The sequence below is a fragment of the Dipteris shenzhenensis genome, chromosome 8 (assembly GCF_047967505.1).
Source record: "Dipteris shenzhenensis isolate YYH24624 ecotype China chromosome 8, Dip_SZ_1.0, whole genome shotgun sequence".
Classification (NCBI taxonomy): domain Eukaryota; kingdom Viridiplantae; phylum Streptophyta; class Polypodiopsida; order Gleicheniales; family Dipteridaceae; genus Dipteris; species Dipteris shenzhenensis.
The window spans coordinates 52,987,840-53,003,249 of record NC_141603.1 but is presented as its reverse complement, the minus strand read 5'-3'; the positions used below and the strand labels follow the sequence as shown (position 1 = coordinate 53,003,249).

The 15,410-nt window shown below is 42.9% G+C and overlaps 1 protein-coding gene across 1 annotated transcript in view; it reads left to right on the top strand.

Moving 5' to 3' along the window:
• LOC147899670 (uncharacterized) overlaps nucleotides 1-13,789 on the top strand; it is a 59,233-nt gene extending 45,444 nt beyond the window's left edge. Inside the window, exons 5-6 of the mRNA XM_087377775.1 lie at nucleotides 13,060-13,191; nucleotides 13,551-13,789. Coding sequence (XP_087233901.1) covers nucleotides 13,060-13,191; nucleotides 13,551-13,769 — 351 coding nt within the window. The 3' untranslated portion in view covers nucleotides 13,770-13,789. The remainder of the gene's footprint in view (nucleotides 1-13,059; nucleotides 13,192-13,550) is intronic.
• Nucleotides 13,790-15,410: the final 1,621 nt, after the last annotated feature.

The window sequence follows — 15,410 nt, the reverse complement described above, 5'->3', positions numbered from 1 at the left end:
CACTGCGCCTTGTGTGCCAGCGTGACGGTGTCACCAGCCCAGTCAGCGTGACGGTGCACTTCCGACACCCCTTTGCTCCTGCTCACAATAGCTTCGCTGCCCATACGATGGCCTGCGGTTCTTTTCTCTTGATCGCTCCCACCATGGAAGGTAGGGAGATCCTAACGCTCTGATACCAATACAACCGTAACTGAGCGTGGGAAATAAACAGCAATAACTTCACGTCATCGACAGAATTACATGCTCCAAAGGCTCTCCCTCACTCCCTCTCTCTGAACAAACACTAGGGCCCAGGACAAATTGTCGGGCTGGACCCCCCCGAAGGTCTTTATTACTTTCAGAAATTCTGTTACAGAAGTTCAGCAGGAAGCTGTCTCGTAAGTCTCTCTCATAAAACGTGAAAAGAACTCTCTTTCTTACAAGAGCTTCAAGCCCCATTCAAATTGGCAACATGCCACTTGTCTAAAATCTAGACTAACTCTTATTACAAGCCACTTAGGGCCATTCTGGAGTCTTCAAAACTCTCGGTCACACGAACCGCTTCCTAGGTGCTTGTCAGGCTCCCATTTCGCTTAGGAAAAATAATCCTTCCTAGTACCTGCAACAATTAATTAAAGCGCACCACCATGGTACCCATTAATTGTTAGCGCTTTGCATGCAAATAACACACTGTGGACTAATCCTAGTCACGGTGGGCGTCCCCACTGAACACATGTGCACATCTAGACAAATATATATATATATATATATATTTTCTTTGGTTGAACGAGGTCAACACTCTTGATTATAATTAAAGAGCTTCGACCAAAGGTCAAGGCGCTTTAATTATAGCCAAGTCTCTCCAACCGAGGTTGGCACATCTTGGTTAACCGGGGTTAACCCCTCTTGGCGCATGCCAAGTCTTGTTGACCGAAGTCAACATTCTCTGACCGTAGTCAGGTTTACTTGACCGGAGTCAAGTATCTTTGACCGTAGTCAATCCTTTGACCATTAAAATGACTCTTTGACCGTAATTAACACATATAACATTCTTTAATTAAGATCAAATAAATGGTCAACTGTACTTTGACTTAGGATATTTACATTATGGTGACATCCCGTCGGCTTCTATTCAGTTGACCTCAACTGAAAAGCTTCCTTGTAAACATCCAAAAGCTGTGGATGATCGGATAACATATCTTCGTCCATCCACTTGGCATCTAATGCCGTATAATTCTTGAATTTTACAAGATACCTGTAAAATTCCTTACCTTGAGGGCCGTTACGTACAGTATGGTACACAATTTGCTCTGGCTGAAGGACTTCCTCCAGCTCATCCACTTCTGGTGGATCCTCTGATACTGGTTCTGTAGGCTCTGGTCCTTGAAATTTCTTTAGAAGACTCACATGGAATGCATTGTGAATCCTCCAATGCTCTGGCAATGCTAATCTGTATGCAACCTCATTTATTCTTTCTGTAACCCTGAAAGGGCCATAGTATCTGGGAGATAACTTTGCATACACTTTCTGTTTGCCTTTAAACTTGCGGAGCCTAGCTTTTTCAAACTTTAAAAGTACCCAGTCCCCTTCCTTGAGATCCAACTGTCTCCTATGTTTATCTGCAGCCCTTTTATGTTTCTCTTGAGACCTTTCAATTGCTGTCCGAACTTGGCTGTAAGCTGTCTGGAGGTCTCTTACAAACTGATCAGCTGCAAATATTTCATCTTTAGTCCTCAATATAGGTGGCAAAATCACCTTCCCATATATGACTTCAAAAGGGGCTTTCCCTGTAGAGCTATGTACTGTATTATTGTAAGCAAACTCTACTAACGGTAGGTACTTTTCCCAGTCTGAACTTTGGTCACCCACGTAGCATTTCAGCATATCCAAAATGGTAGAATTTGCTACTTCACTTTGACCATCTGTCTGGGGATGGAAAGAAGAAGAAAAATTCAGATTCGTCCCCATGTTATCAAATAAAGCTCTCCAGAATAGACTGGTCATTCTGGGATCTCGATCACTAACAATGGACTTAGGCATACCATGATGTTTAAAGATCTGTGCCATGAACAGCTTAGCCATATGATCTGCCTTTATGGTTTTGCGAACCGGAATGAAATGAGCTTGCTTGCTGAATCTATCAATGATAGTCCAAATCCCATCATTCCCTGACTTTGATCTCGGCAAATCAAAAATAAAGTCCATTGTAATATTTTCCCATGGTGCCTGAGGCACGGGAAGAGGCATAAGTAGGCCAGGTGCCTTCTGTCTATCATACTTCATTTTCTGACACGTAAGGCATTCAGTAACAAACTGATGTATATCTTTCCGCATTCCTGGCCAAAAGAAATACCTCTCTAGTGCTAGAGTTGTTGCTGTAATTCCTCTGTGTCCAGCATAGGGAGGTGCATGGCATTCCTCCAAAATCTTTTTCCTCATCTCCTGGGTGATGCATAGGCAATCATCTTTCATTAAATACCCATCTTTCAGGGAATAGTGACTGGTGGATTGCCCTTCTTGCATCTGCTGTAAAATTTCACCAAAATCAGAATCATGAACATATTGTTCCCTCATGCCTTCCAGGTCCTGATGATAAGCAATAGTTACATTATTGACCTGGGGTCTTCGGGACAAGGCATCTGCCACTCTGTTCCTAATTCCTGGAGTATGGACAATCTGAAAATGATACATTGACAGCATGTTTGCCCATTTCATATGCTTCTCTGAAAGCTTGGTCTGAGTCAAAAAGTATTTCAGACTTTGGTGATCTGTTTTGACAGTAAAATCTGCACCCAAAAGATAATGTTTCCATGTATGGATGGCATGAATTACAGCCAATAACTCTTTCTCATAGATTCCTAAATATCTTTCCGCATCCCGAAGTCGTCTGCTTTCATAGGCTACTACATGACCATTCTGATGCAATGCAGCCCCAACACATTCTCCACAAGCATCGCAATCCACATCAAAAGACTGATACAGATCCGGAACTACCAGAATGGGCTCTGTAGTCAACTTTTCCTTGAGTGTATTGAATGCTTTCTTCTGTGATAATCCCCAGGTGAAGGCTGCGTTTTTCTTAGTGAGGTCATGTAATGGAGCTGCGATATCAGCAAAATGTCTGATAAATCTTCTGTAGTAAGAACACAAGCCTAAAAAGCTTCGAACTTCATGCACAGTTTTCAGCTCTGGCCATTCCTGGATGGCACGGATCTTCGCTGGATCCATTTGTATCCCATTCTTGGATATTATATGCCCCAGATAGTGGATTTCTTCCAAGAAGAATTCACTTTTCTTGCTGTTTGCATAGAGCTGATGATTTCTCAGCTCATGAAACACTATAGCAAGATGTTCTCTGTGCTCTTCCTCTGTCTTAGAAAAAACTAAGATATCATCAAAGAAAGTACCAGTAAAATGCCTGTACTTCCGGAAGATGCGATCCATCATTCTGTTAAATGTGGCTGGAGCATTTGTCAATCCAAAAGGCATCACTAAGTATTCATACAACCCAAATGTAGTGCGGAATGCTGTCTTGTGCACATCCTGAGGCTGTATCCTCACTTGGTGGTAGCCACTCTTTAAGTCTATCCTGCTGAAAACTGAAGCTCCATTTAACTGATCCAGGACATCATCAATACGCGGAATAGGGAATCTATTCTTGATGGTCATTTTGTTCAGTGCGCGATAATCAACGCACATACGGAATGAACCATCTTTCTTCTGTACTAACAGTACAGGGGAACAAAAAGGAGACGAGCTGGGCTGAATCAAGCCTTTGGACAGCAAGTCCTGTACTTGAGCCATAATCTCCTCTCTCTGAGTCGCACTGACTCTATAAGGGGGTCTGTTTGGTGGCTCACTACCAGGCATTAACTCTATCTGATGATCTTCTGGTCTCTCTGGGGGTAACTCCCCTGGCAAAACATCAGAAAAGCAATCTTTAAAGTTTACCAAAAACTGAAACTTATCTTTGTCTGCATCATTCATTTCAGCATGCATATCAGTCTCTTTTTCTTTTACAAAAACCATGTACGCAGAAATTGCAGACTTTATTGCTTTACCGCATGAAACATCAGATACAATGGGGATAGTATCCCCTTTATTCCTGGCAATTACACGCTGATTTTTCCCCCTATGTACAAATTCCAGCACTCTTTCAGGAAGAGTCAACTTCACTGCCTTGCGGTGAAACCAAGGCATCCCCAAAACTACATCATAATGTTTCAGTGGAGAAATAAAGAAGTCTTCCTGATCCACATAACTTTGAACATGTAGACGGAGTTTCCCTATCAAGGGAGTAACTGGCACAGGGTTCCCACAAAACATTTGATCGGCATCCAAAGCCCTGCCTAACTCTTCCGTCTTTATTCCCAGCCTCAGGGCTAGATCCTCTGATATGAAATTATCAGTAGCCCCTGGATCAAATAAAATTAGCGCTTGCTGGTCTCTAACTTTGCCCCATGATAGCAGCAATTCTCGTTCTTCTGGGTTCAAAGCATGACCCAGTATATCAGGAATACCCCCCGCCATTGGCTTTTGCGGTCCTCGTGGCTTCTCTGCCTCTTTTCCCTTCGATGATGAAGGCTTTTCTGGGCACTGGGCAGCCACATGCCCCTCTTTACCGCACCTGAAGCATTTCCCATCTCTACGGAATTCCGCTATCTGTTCAGGGGTAAAATTAGATTTGCCTTTATAGGTCTTTGAGAACTGAGTACCCCTCGGCTTCTGAGACTGAAACCCTTTCTTTTCAGCCTTAGGGGACTCTTTCTTTTCTGATTTTATGAAATCAGATTTCTTTTTATCAGCACGTCCTGCATGCAAGGATGGCACTGTAGATGGATCTTGTAGCGGTACAAGACTCGCTACTGAGGCTGAATGCATAAGATCTTGAATATTCTTTGCCCCCAAAGCATTCACTACTGCCTGAATTCTTGGAGTGAGACCTGCTCTGTACTTCCTCATCTGGGTACCTTTGGAGATCTTTTTGAACGGTGCAACCTGCAAATAAGCATCCCAGAACTTTTGGTTGTACCCATCCACTGTATCTCCTGCATCCATGTGCAAGCTGTCCCAGTCTTGAAGAACATGGTCTCTGAACTGTTTAGGCATGAACTGCTGGTAGAAGGCTTTCTTGAAGCCCTTCCACTTTCTTGGGGCTGACCCATCTGTAGTCAGTGCACTCCACCATGCACTAGCCGTTGCTGTTAAGTGTAAGCTGACCATTCTTAATTTGGAGGATTCTGAAAATTTCTCTGTACCAAATGCAGCATCAAACTGTCTGATAAACTGCAATGCTTTGTCTGTATGACCATACTGTCCATTGTAGGTCATAAACTTGACAGATTTTCCTCCCTCTTTAAATTCCCTGGTCGCTTTGGAAGACTTTCTCTTCCCAGACTTCTCGTGTTTCCTTCTTTTCCTGGATGGTTTATCTGATAAGGAAGAAGAAGACACAGAAGTCGAACTCGAGGTAGACGGTGATGGACTAGGAGATCGGTGACGATGCCTTGATCTCTTTTTACTATGGGACCGTCTCCTATGAGATCTACGAGATCTCTCTCTCTCAGACTGTACACGGGAGTGTGCCTCTGGCATTGGCACGTCATATACTGGATCAGGCATAGCCTCTGCTGGAAACAAATGCTGAGCCCTGGGATCCCTTTTAAGATTTTCCAGCTCTTGTATACGAGTGCGTACCATTTGTTCAAATTCTTGTTGAGTTTGCAGCACATTCCTCTGTCTTGGATGCACATCCCTATCTTGAGAATCCCACTGGATAGGTGATTGATCCATATTCTGAGATCTGCAGATTTTCTCACACAGTGCAAGTAACTGATGCACACTACCTTTGCTTTTCCAACAGAAAAGGTACCTCAACAAGAGGTGTTTTGCATTCACAATCTATGCCAGTATTGGCTGTCAGTTCAAGGCATGTACCCACACAGTTGCCAAAGCATCATCAACTATGTTGCCCTTTTCTGGCTGCTGCAGATGGCTTCAAAAGGCATCTGTTTTTTTTTTTTTTTCCCTCATTTTACTGCTTAAAGGCATGCATACTCCTTTTTCTGCAAATCTCTGTTTTCTCTACTTTTCTCTGGTTTTCTGCTACTTTTCTGACAGTAAAAGTCTGACAGGCAGGAGAAAATTGATAGCCAAAACTGTCTCTGCAACTGTCTTTTTTTTTTTTTTGGAAAGAACAGTAACCAGATGGAGTGACTGCTAGTTAGTCTAACCAGACTAACTGGTTCTGGTTACACCAACCAAACTGATCTGGTTAGGCCAGATTAACTGGACCAAAGTTGAACTGACTGGACACTGGTTCAACTAACCAGAGTTAACTGACTGCAGTTGACTTAACCAGGGTTTCACTAACCACAGGTCAACCAACCAGGGTTTAACTGTACCAGGGTTAACTTAACCACTGGTCTGCCAGGCTGGCTGCCACGTGTCAGTGTGCCACGTGTACTGCCACGTCATCAGCCTGCACATGCTGCCACGTCAGCATCGCGTCAGCGCCACGTGTCAGATCTGCCACGTCATCTTTTTGCAACTTTAGGAAACGGGATCTCCTTGACGGGCGACGGCGAGGTCGGCGTACAGCGTTGACGACTCGCGTAAATATGACTATGGCTCGGAACTTTGACGAGGGCTGCTCAACGGAAATAGATTGCGAAACTGCAATTCAGCGCAGGCGCCTATGAGCGCTGGCGTCGAGCACACGCACTGCGCCTTGTGTGCCAGCGTGACGGTGTCACCAGCCCAGTCAGCGTGACGGTGCACTTCCGACACCCCTTTGCTCCTGCTCACAATAGCTTCGCTGCCCATACGATGGCCTGCGGTTCTTTTCTCTTGATCGCTCCCACCATGGAAGGTAGGGAGATCCTAACGCTCTGATACCAATACAACCGTAACTGAGCGTGGGAAATAAACAGCAATAACTTCACGTCATCGATAGAATTACATGCTCCAAAGGCTCTCCCTCACTCCCTCTCTCTGAACAAACACTAGGGCCCAGGACAAATTGTCGGGCTGGACCCCCCCGAAGGTCTTTATTACTTTCAGAAATTCTGTTACAGAAGTTCAGCAGGAAGCTGTCTCGTAAGTCTCTCTCATAAAACGTGAAAAGAACTCTCTTTCTTACAAGAGCTTCAAGCCCCATTCAAATTGGCAACATGCCACTTGTCTAAAATCTAGACTAACTCTTATTACAAGCCACTTAGGGCCATTCTGGAGTCTTCAAAACTCTCGGTCACACGAACCGCTTCCTAGGTGCTTGTCAGGCTCCCATTTCGCTTAGGAAAAATAATCCTTCCTAGTACCTGCAACAATTAATTAAAGCGCACCACCATGGTACCCATTAATTGTTAGCGCTTTGCATGCAAATAACACACTGTGGACTAATCCTAGTCACGGTGGGCGTCCCCACTGAACACATGTGCACATCTAGACAAATATATATATATATATATATATTTTCTTTGGTTGAACGAGGTCAACACTCTTGATTATAATTAAAGAGCTTCGACCAAAGGTCAAGGCGCTTTAATTATAGCCAAGTCTCTCCAACCGAGGTTGGCACATCTTGGTTAACCGGGGTTAACCCCTCTTGGCGCATGCCAAGTCTTGTTGACCGAAGTCAACATTCTCTGACCGTAGTCAGGTTTACTTGACCGGAGTCAAGTATCTTTGACCGTAGTCAATCCTTTGACCATTAAAATGACTCTTTGACCGTAATTAACACATATAACATTCTTTAATTAAGATCAAATAAATGGTCAACTGTACTTTGACTTAGGATATTTACATTATGGTGACATAGCATGTTGTATTTCCGCACAGAGCTTGCTCTAGCGAGTTTCTTTCTTACTTAATAAAAGTCTCTTTTTTGCCAAAAAAAAAAAAGGACTTGTCTATTCATTGGTACCATGCCCTCGGGGCCTGTTTCAGCCTATACAACACCTTCTTCAGCTTGCATACCTTGGATGTGGACCCTGAAAACTGAAACCCTCGTGGCGATCCACATATACCTCCTCCTCTGGGGTTTCATGCTGACTTCGCATCCATTTGAAGGATAGGCCATCCATGATGGGAAGCCAAAACAACAACGGTGCGTAAATATCACTAGTGCCAGATACCTTCTGCCTTGTATCATTGGCACATGTCACAAATCTTCCCATAGATGGAGAAAATTCTTGAATTTGATTGTCGTTCTGTGCCTGGCACTCTTGATTTCCATTCCATCAGGAGCGTAGGTGAGTCTCACCCCGCGATCTTTTCTCGACGGTTTGCATGTTTTTGCTCTGCATGCATTGATGATGATTGGGGAGGGTGCTCCATGATACCATGGGCCGATCCATGGGTACGGCGAGTGCTTTCTCCCTTCCAGCCTTGGGAGGAGATACATGATGATCAGGATGCGGGATTCAGTTCCTCTAGAGATTATGACCAGCTTACAGATATTTTGCGTATTGGTGATATCTTCGCGGTTATTGCTTCGGAGGGCAATGAGGAGGGTGTGGATTATTACTTGTTGCGATCCTACGGGTGGGGAGTCATGTGTTTGGTAGCTACACTATCAATACACTAGGCATCCTCCATTGCAACCATGGCTTGACCACTAGTTGCATGTGTGCTGCACTGCAACCTTGACTTGACCACTTGTTGCATGTGCATCATGAGCATCCTTTGGCATGTGTTTCTGTTAGAGGCATTGCCCCCCTGCATTGCAGCTCTTCCTCAACCAAAAACACATAATCCTTATCATCCTTGATAGTATGTGCCAGCTCATAAGATGGTTGCACATCACCTGATGCTGTAGCAACATTTGCCTTGCCTTTCTTGAGTGAATCAGCATACTTTTTCTGACATTGAGAGGAAATATGACCTGCCCTGCCCACAATAATGACAATTTTCTTTAAAAGGTTTTGTATTAGAAGAAGCCTTGATGAGCTTTGAGGCATTTACCCCTTTCCTTTGTCTTGGACAGCATAAGCCTGTTTAGAAGCATCTGACCCTCTCGCAAAGTTGCATATTTGCTGCTCTTCTTGCAATAACCGCCCTACCACATCATCAAAAGACACAGGTGCAACACGCAGTGTAGTATTCAGCGAGGTAACAAATGTGTGATAGCAGGGGGCAAAACTATTGAGTGTAACTGAAATCATTTTCTTATCCCCAATGCTCTCATCAATAGCTGCAAATTGATCACGCAGATCATTCAATTTCGTGATATGCTCAAGAATGTCTGATTGTCTTGCATTTTTAACTCCTTGAGTTGAGTTTCCAAGGATAACAATCTGGCCTGATTCTTGACATTGTACAATTTGGCAGGTTTACCCCAAGCATCCTTTGCCAAAATACATGATTTCAGATTTTGCATCACCAATTTCTTGACTGAATTCTCTATCATTGACATAGCTTGTCTAGTACGCTTGTCAAAATTTTTCTGCTCCTTTGATGAAGTGACCCGTTGTAGTAGAAGATGCAGATGATGTAGGAGTTACAGGTATGCCAAGAGGACGAGTGCCAATATTTCCCAAAGGCCTTTGCCAACAAGAATGTGCTTGACCATGAATGCCCACATGGCACAATTCGAGCTATCCAATTTGCCTGGCTTTGAAAAATGAAACAAACTCTCTCGCGACAGAATTGTTCAAGCACCTGCATAGACAAAAAATACTATGCCTAGCTACTAGGCCTACCAAGTTCTGTGACCAAAATAATCTATAAAACAGCCTTAGTTGCCTCTTGCATCACTTGCCTACTTGCTCTGCACGATGCCTGTGAACGTCTGCCTCCAAGTGAAAATCGTCAACAATTCATGAAAAAGAAAACGTTTACAAGCAACTGTTCTAGAAATCTTTTTGTCAATGTCTACCTCCGAATCTTATACATAGTACCCTACAGTTTGACAAATCTCTGTTTTACGAACCCAAAAATGTAAGGAATTTCCCGTGTGTGATCATGCCTCAACCTGACGCCTTAGAATTTGATGCTTCACAATGACTTCACTTTAGATTTTGATGAACCTCTCTCATGAAGAGATGTTGAAAGGAACTAGTGTGTGAAGAACTCGACTTGACGAAGAACTCGTGCCTTTGCTCTGTTCCTCCGCCTCTCCTGCAGTTTGTCCACTTGAGGAAAAACACACGTGCCTTCAACTCTTTCCGGGCACTCATAGAGAGAGGGAGCCCTTGATTGCCTTAAGCAGGCCGTTCCTCGCACCAATAATGCCCAAGTACCTCAGCTCTTGCAATCTCAGCAAGTCCAGCAATGACCCTTGGCAACCTCGCTCTGATACCAAATGTAAGAACATGAAGTGAGGGAGAGAATTGGCTAGCAGCATGAGCATACATAGCAAGTGTGTGTGAGAGAGAGAGAACCAACATGAATCAACTGGATAAGGATAAGTACAATGAGTGATCAATACAACTGGTGACCACTGGGTATATGTATGTCCCTGAAGTGTCACATAGAAAGACTAAGTCTAAATAAATGAAATAAATCTAAACTAGCGTACATGTCCACCAGTGAAATAAATGTCCTACAAGATCATTCAGAATAGATACTACTACCTTGCCATTTCTTTAAGCATACCATCATCTATGGTGGATCTTACACATGTATGGCCTTCCATAGATGGTAGCCATCTATAATTCTGGGTTTTATCACAATAGATTTACGCAAAAGGCTATGGGCATATTTGTCCACTGTTTGAGTTTCTCTGATCTCAGTCATTAGAGATCTCTGTGAAACTCATATTGTGTGTAATTTGTAACAATGCATCAACAAGTTTATTATCCGGTACCAAATCTCCATTTGGAATTTCCATATGGAATTCCTGCATGAGTTTTGCCCACCTAGATTGGCAACCACTCAGCTATAAAAATATTTCAGAGTTTCATGTTGGACATATAAGTGATGTCGCCATTGCTTTCAAAGCATGAATCACAGCATACAAATATTGTTCATGAGTCTGCTAATTCCTTTGGGAGGGAGAAGGCTTCTTGTTTTCAAAGGGAAATGGCCTTTCCTCTTGCAATAGAACCGCTCCTACAGCATGACCGTTCGCATCAGTATCTAAAAAGAACAAATTTTGGGGATCAACAATCTTGAACTATTACCGTGTTAAAACATTTTTGGGGATAAAAAATCTTTAACTATTACCGTGTTAAAACCCTCTTTTGGTTCTTTCCCCAAGCTTAAGGCACTTTCTCTGGGGTCAACTCCATCAATGGTGAGACAATATCAAAACATGCTCTTATATATCTTCTATAAAATTGAGGCCTAGCAATAATCATAAAGCTGTCACATTCTTAGGCACTTGCCACATTAAAATGGCAGCCACTTTCTTTGGATCCATTTCAACCCCACCTCAATCGTAGGCTCTTGACATTTGAAGGAACAGGATGAAATTTCTCATCTATTGGAGGTTTGCACATGATGCCATATTGATTGTTTGAAACATCTGAAGTTTGTAGATGCAAGAGAGCAGTAAATGCTTCTATGATACATGATAAGAGTGATTGTTTGCTATTCTGCTGATGCTGTGAGCTAGGGCTCAAAGTTTAGGGTTTAGGGTTCATAGGTGTGAGATGATGGCACAAATACAAATTTTGCTAAGATATGATTGGACTTCTCAATAGTGCAAATGCTAGGATGATGCAAAACATTGGCCTTTTTCTAATGAGCTAACGTACAATCTAGTTCAAATTTCATCTCCTGGTGACACATGGCAATGGATGCCATGTCAGCCTTGACTGGTACAAATACAATATGCAGACAAAATGAAAGCTCTCTGAAAAGCTAGCATGAATCAAGTAGGAGATATATCATGAATTTTAAACATGTAAGCATTTTCAATGCAGGGCTATCCTATATGAGAGCTCTCTGAAAAAGCTAGTATGCATCCAGTAGGATGACAAGAAATTTCAATGCAGGGCTATCCTATATGAGATGCACGTGACATGTAGTGATTATCCTCCAGGTAGTATGGCAAAAGTTGTGCAACTAGTAGACGGAGCTGTGCTGTGTTTCCTGTTAGGTTGCTATGGTCACTGCACCAGATTTGTGCAACCACCATTAGGATGAGTTTAGTCATGTGTCATTTGAGTATCATCTTACGGAGAGGGGTGAGACTTAATGTCTCGTCTCCAGTTGTACTTGGAGGCACTACCCAGGCGTAAAAATTCTGCTAGTCTAAGTGCGGTCAGGTTCTTGGGGTTTCTATGAAGATGAAATGATTTTGTAGATGATGTAGTCACATGCCATGCCACATCGCCTACTTTGTCATGGATGATGTAAGCTCTTGGTTTTTGAAACAAACTATGGTAGCTTGTAAGTCAAGCTACTGGAAGGAGTTTGTACCACCTCCTTACAAAGGCATGTATCTTAATTTTACAAAAAGGCATTCTTTATATGTCTGTGCATCCTATAATATATTTGGTGTGCTTTCCTACTGTAGATCCAGCAATTTCTGTACACTGCTTTCCTCTAGAGCTTGATTCAACACAGTGGGTTGGTGCATTGCCAGTCAGACTGACAGGAAAACATATATTTCCTTGCATATACTTGGTTGGCTTTGGTCAATGTCCTTTTTCATGTTATAGACTGATACATTCGTCTGGGATACAAATCCAGTAATATTTATCTGTGCAAATACAAGCTCCCATTGAGGATTTTTGTCCCAGTACTTACAAAATGCCAGAGAGCATACATGCTGAAACATGTGTTTTTGAAAAAAAGGACAATTCTACTGAAGTTTTGTTTTCTCGGACAGATATGATGGTGAGGTCTACTCCTCAGGATGATGTAGTATGTACACAATATAAATTGGATATATCTTTGTAGTGCAAAGAATACTTATGTGAAGCTCTAAGAGCGGACTATGTGAACACCACGTTCATTGTATTTGGTCTTGTGATGCCAAGTTCCTGTGTAACATATTTCTAATGAGGAAATATATCACCTAGTTCAATGTATCAACACGTTCTTTTATAATTCAGTGCAGGCTGTCTGAACCAGGAAATTTGGAAGAAAGTCTAAAATTTTGTGTAGTACAATAATGTTTTTTTCTGGCAGGGTCGAGGTCAACTTGCAGAAGGTACCTTGGAAGCCATAAGACAGCTTAATGGCCTTGATATGGAACTACATAGATATGCTCAACTTCGATTCACAGAAGAAGCTTTAAGCCTAAAAGGGTCAGGAACACTGGTATGCAAGATCTTTTGTCTTTTACGTGGCAGAGCTTACGGTTTATATTTTTTCGAACAATGTAGATCTGTTTCAAATGTCAAATGAACTGCCTCTCATCTTCACAGAAACCCTGATCTATAAATTTTTTTTGGCATTAGAGGTTTAGATTACTTGTATGATATCGACAATGTCCCTGAGAGATGCCAAAAAGCTCCGTGGCAGCAACCATAGGACCTTCCGAATTTCAATGTAGCTAGAGAAACTTCTTGTTGCAGTTGGTTATCTTGGGCTCTTGCCATAATGCAAGAAGCCATGAGATTTTAATGACTATGAACAAGCAGGAACGTCCTAATAATTTGCATGATTTGTAATTGCAGGGACAAAGGACAAAAATCAGTGACTCATGGTTAATGCTGAATGAAAGATTATATGCCTGGTATCCACCATGGGCTGGGTCTAAGAAATCAATGTTTTTAATACTATCTTTTATAACTGGAGGTGTGCTAACTCTAGGTGTGCTCATATATGTGCTTAATAGCTGCAGAACTCTGAAACTTTTAACAAGACACCGCCATGCTGAATACAAGAAAATATGAGTGGATCAAATTCTCTCTCCCATAGATGGATGGGCATGTATGGAAAGGAATGCTTTTTTATCGTGGCATTCATATAAGTCAAAATTCAGACACTAGCACTCTTAATCAGTGTCCAAATTGTATCTTAACACGTGGATTCCTTATTAACAAAGTTTTGTCTGCCCCTACACTGGGAAGTATTAAAGATGGACCCCTAAAGTTTCTATTAAGATCATCGTGAACAGTGTTAATCAAAATGGCAGTTGCAAAGTGCAGTGAACATCCATATGTCATCTCTGCATTCACAATGCAAGAAACCTCCTGACAAGCCAGATGTCATAGTAGCTAGTCATTGCTATGCATGATGGAGTTTATGGTGTCAACCTTATGAGTGACTATCATGAGATTTTTTTTGCAAAAAGAGACTTCTATTAAGTATTAAAGAAAACCGTTAGAGCAAGCTCCATACGGGATACACCATGCAATGCATGAAAAGCTCAAGAGCCAAAAAGAAAGGATTGGGGCTGATAGTGCCATCTTAATCCGGTAGAAACCTCTGAGAAAAAGGGAGAAACCCTCCAAACTCAAAGAAATACAGTCCTCCTGGAAGAGCCTGCCCCTGTGAAGGGCCCTGCATGCTAGTCCATATGGCTATCAAAGTATGAACCATGTCAGTCCAAATACCCGTGAACACCTATGATGAGTGTATCTGGGTGCCATCCAAGGCCTCTATACATCTGGCTCTCCAAATGTGCCAAGAGGAAATGCTAGCCAAAATCTCCCAAGAGGTGTCCATTGAAGCATGAGAAGCTGTGAAGGGAGTAAGTGGTACATCCTGAAGAGAGCAAGGCTCTATCACCTACCGGTGGACCAAGAGTGCCCGAGAAGAAGGCTCACCCTCATAAAACACCTGGGGCCCAGTAAGGGATAACCATGCGACCGAGCCCCAGAGCCCCAAGTCATGAAGAAAGGGGAAGTATGAAAAATGCTGAGGATCCAAGCAACCCCTTTCCAAACAATCGTCGCCTGACTGCAGTCCCAAAGGTAATGTCGCACTGACTCCTCTACAGAACGATAGCAAGGGCAAGTGGGATAAGCCCCAAATCGTGATCTCCACAGGTTCACTGCAATCCCTCCATGAATAGAAAGCCAAAAGAAAAGAGTGATCTTTCTATTTCTGAGGGATTTCCAGAGCCTCCTCCAGAAATTCCTATGTAAATTTGCGGTGATGAAGAAGCTGTCCCAGTGGGGGGCTTTGGAGGGAATCCAACCCCTACTGCTCAGCTGAAATCTCCTGGCATTACCAACCGTGAAACAAAAGAAGGGAATCCCACTCTCTCGGTGCCCATGATCTATCCACTACCACTCTTTTGGGTCCCACTGCAAGCACCTGATAGGTGCACCTCCATATAACCACAATCTCCAGGATCCTAGGGCCAAGAGCAGAGGGTCAAGGTCTAAGTACCACTGCAAGCCTGCTCCATGGTCTCCAAAACCAGCAATCCTGACAGACTGAAAGGCAACCTCTAGAAGAATATCATTCGTGGATCTAGACAGTATACGTCCATCCCCAACGTCAAAGACCAGTGCATCTTCCCTGAGACCTCGAAGAGCGATCACCTGTAGAGGAACTGTTGTCCTCGAAAAAGCTCCCATCCAAGT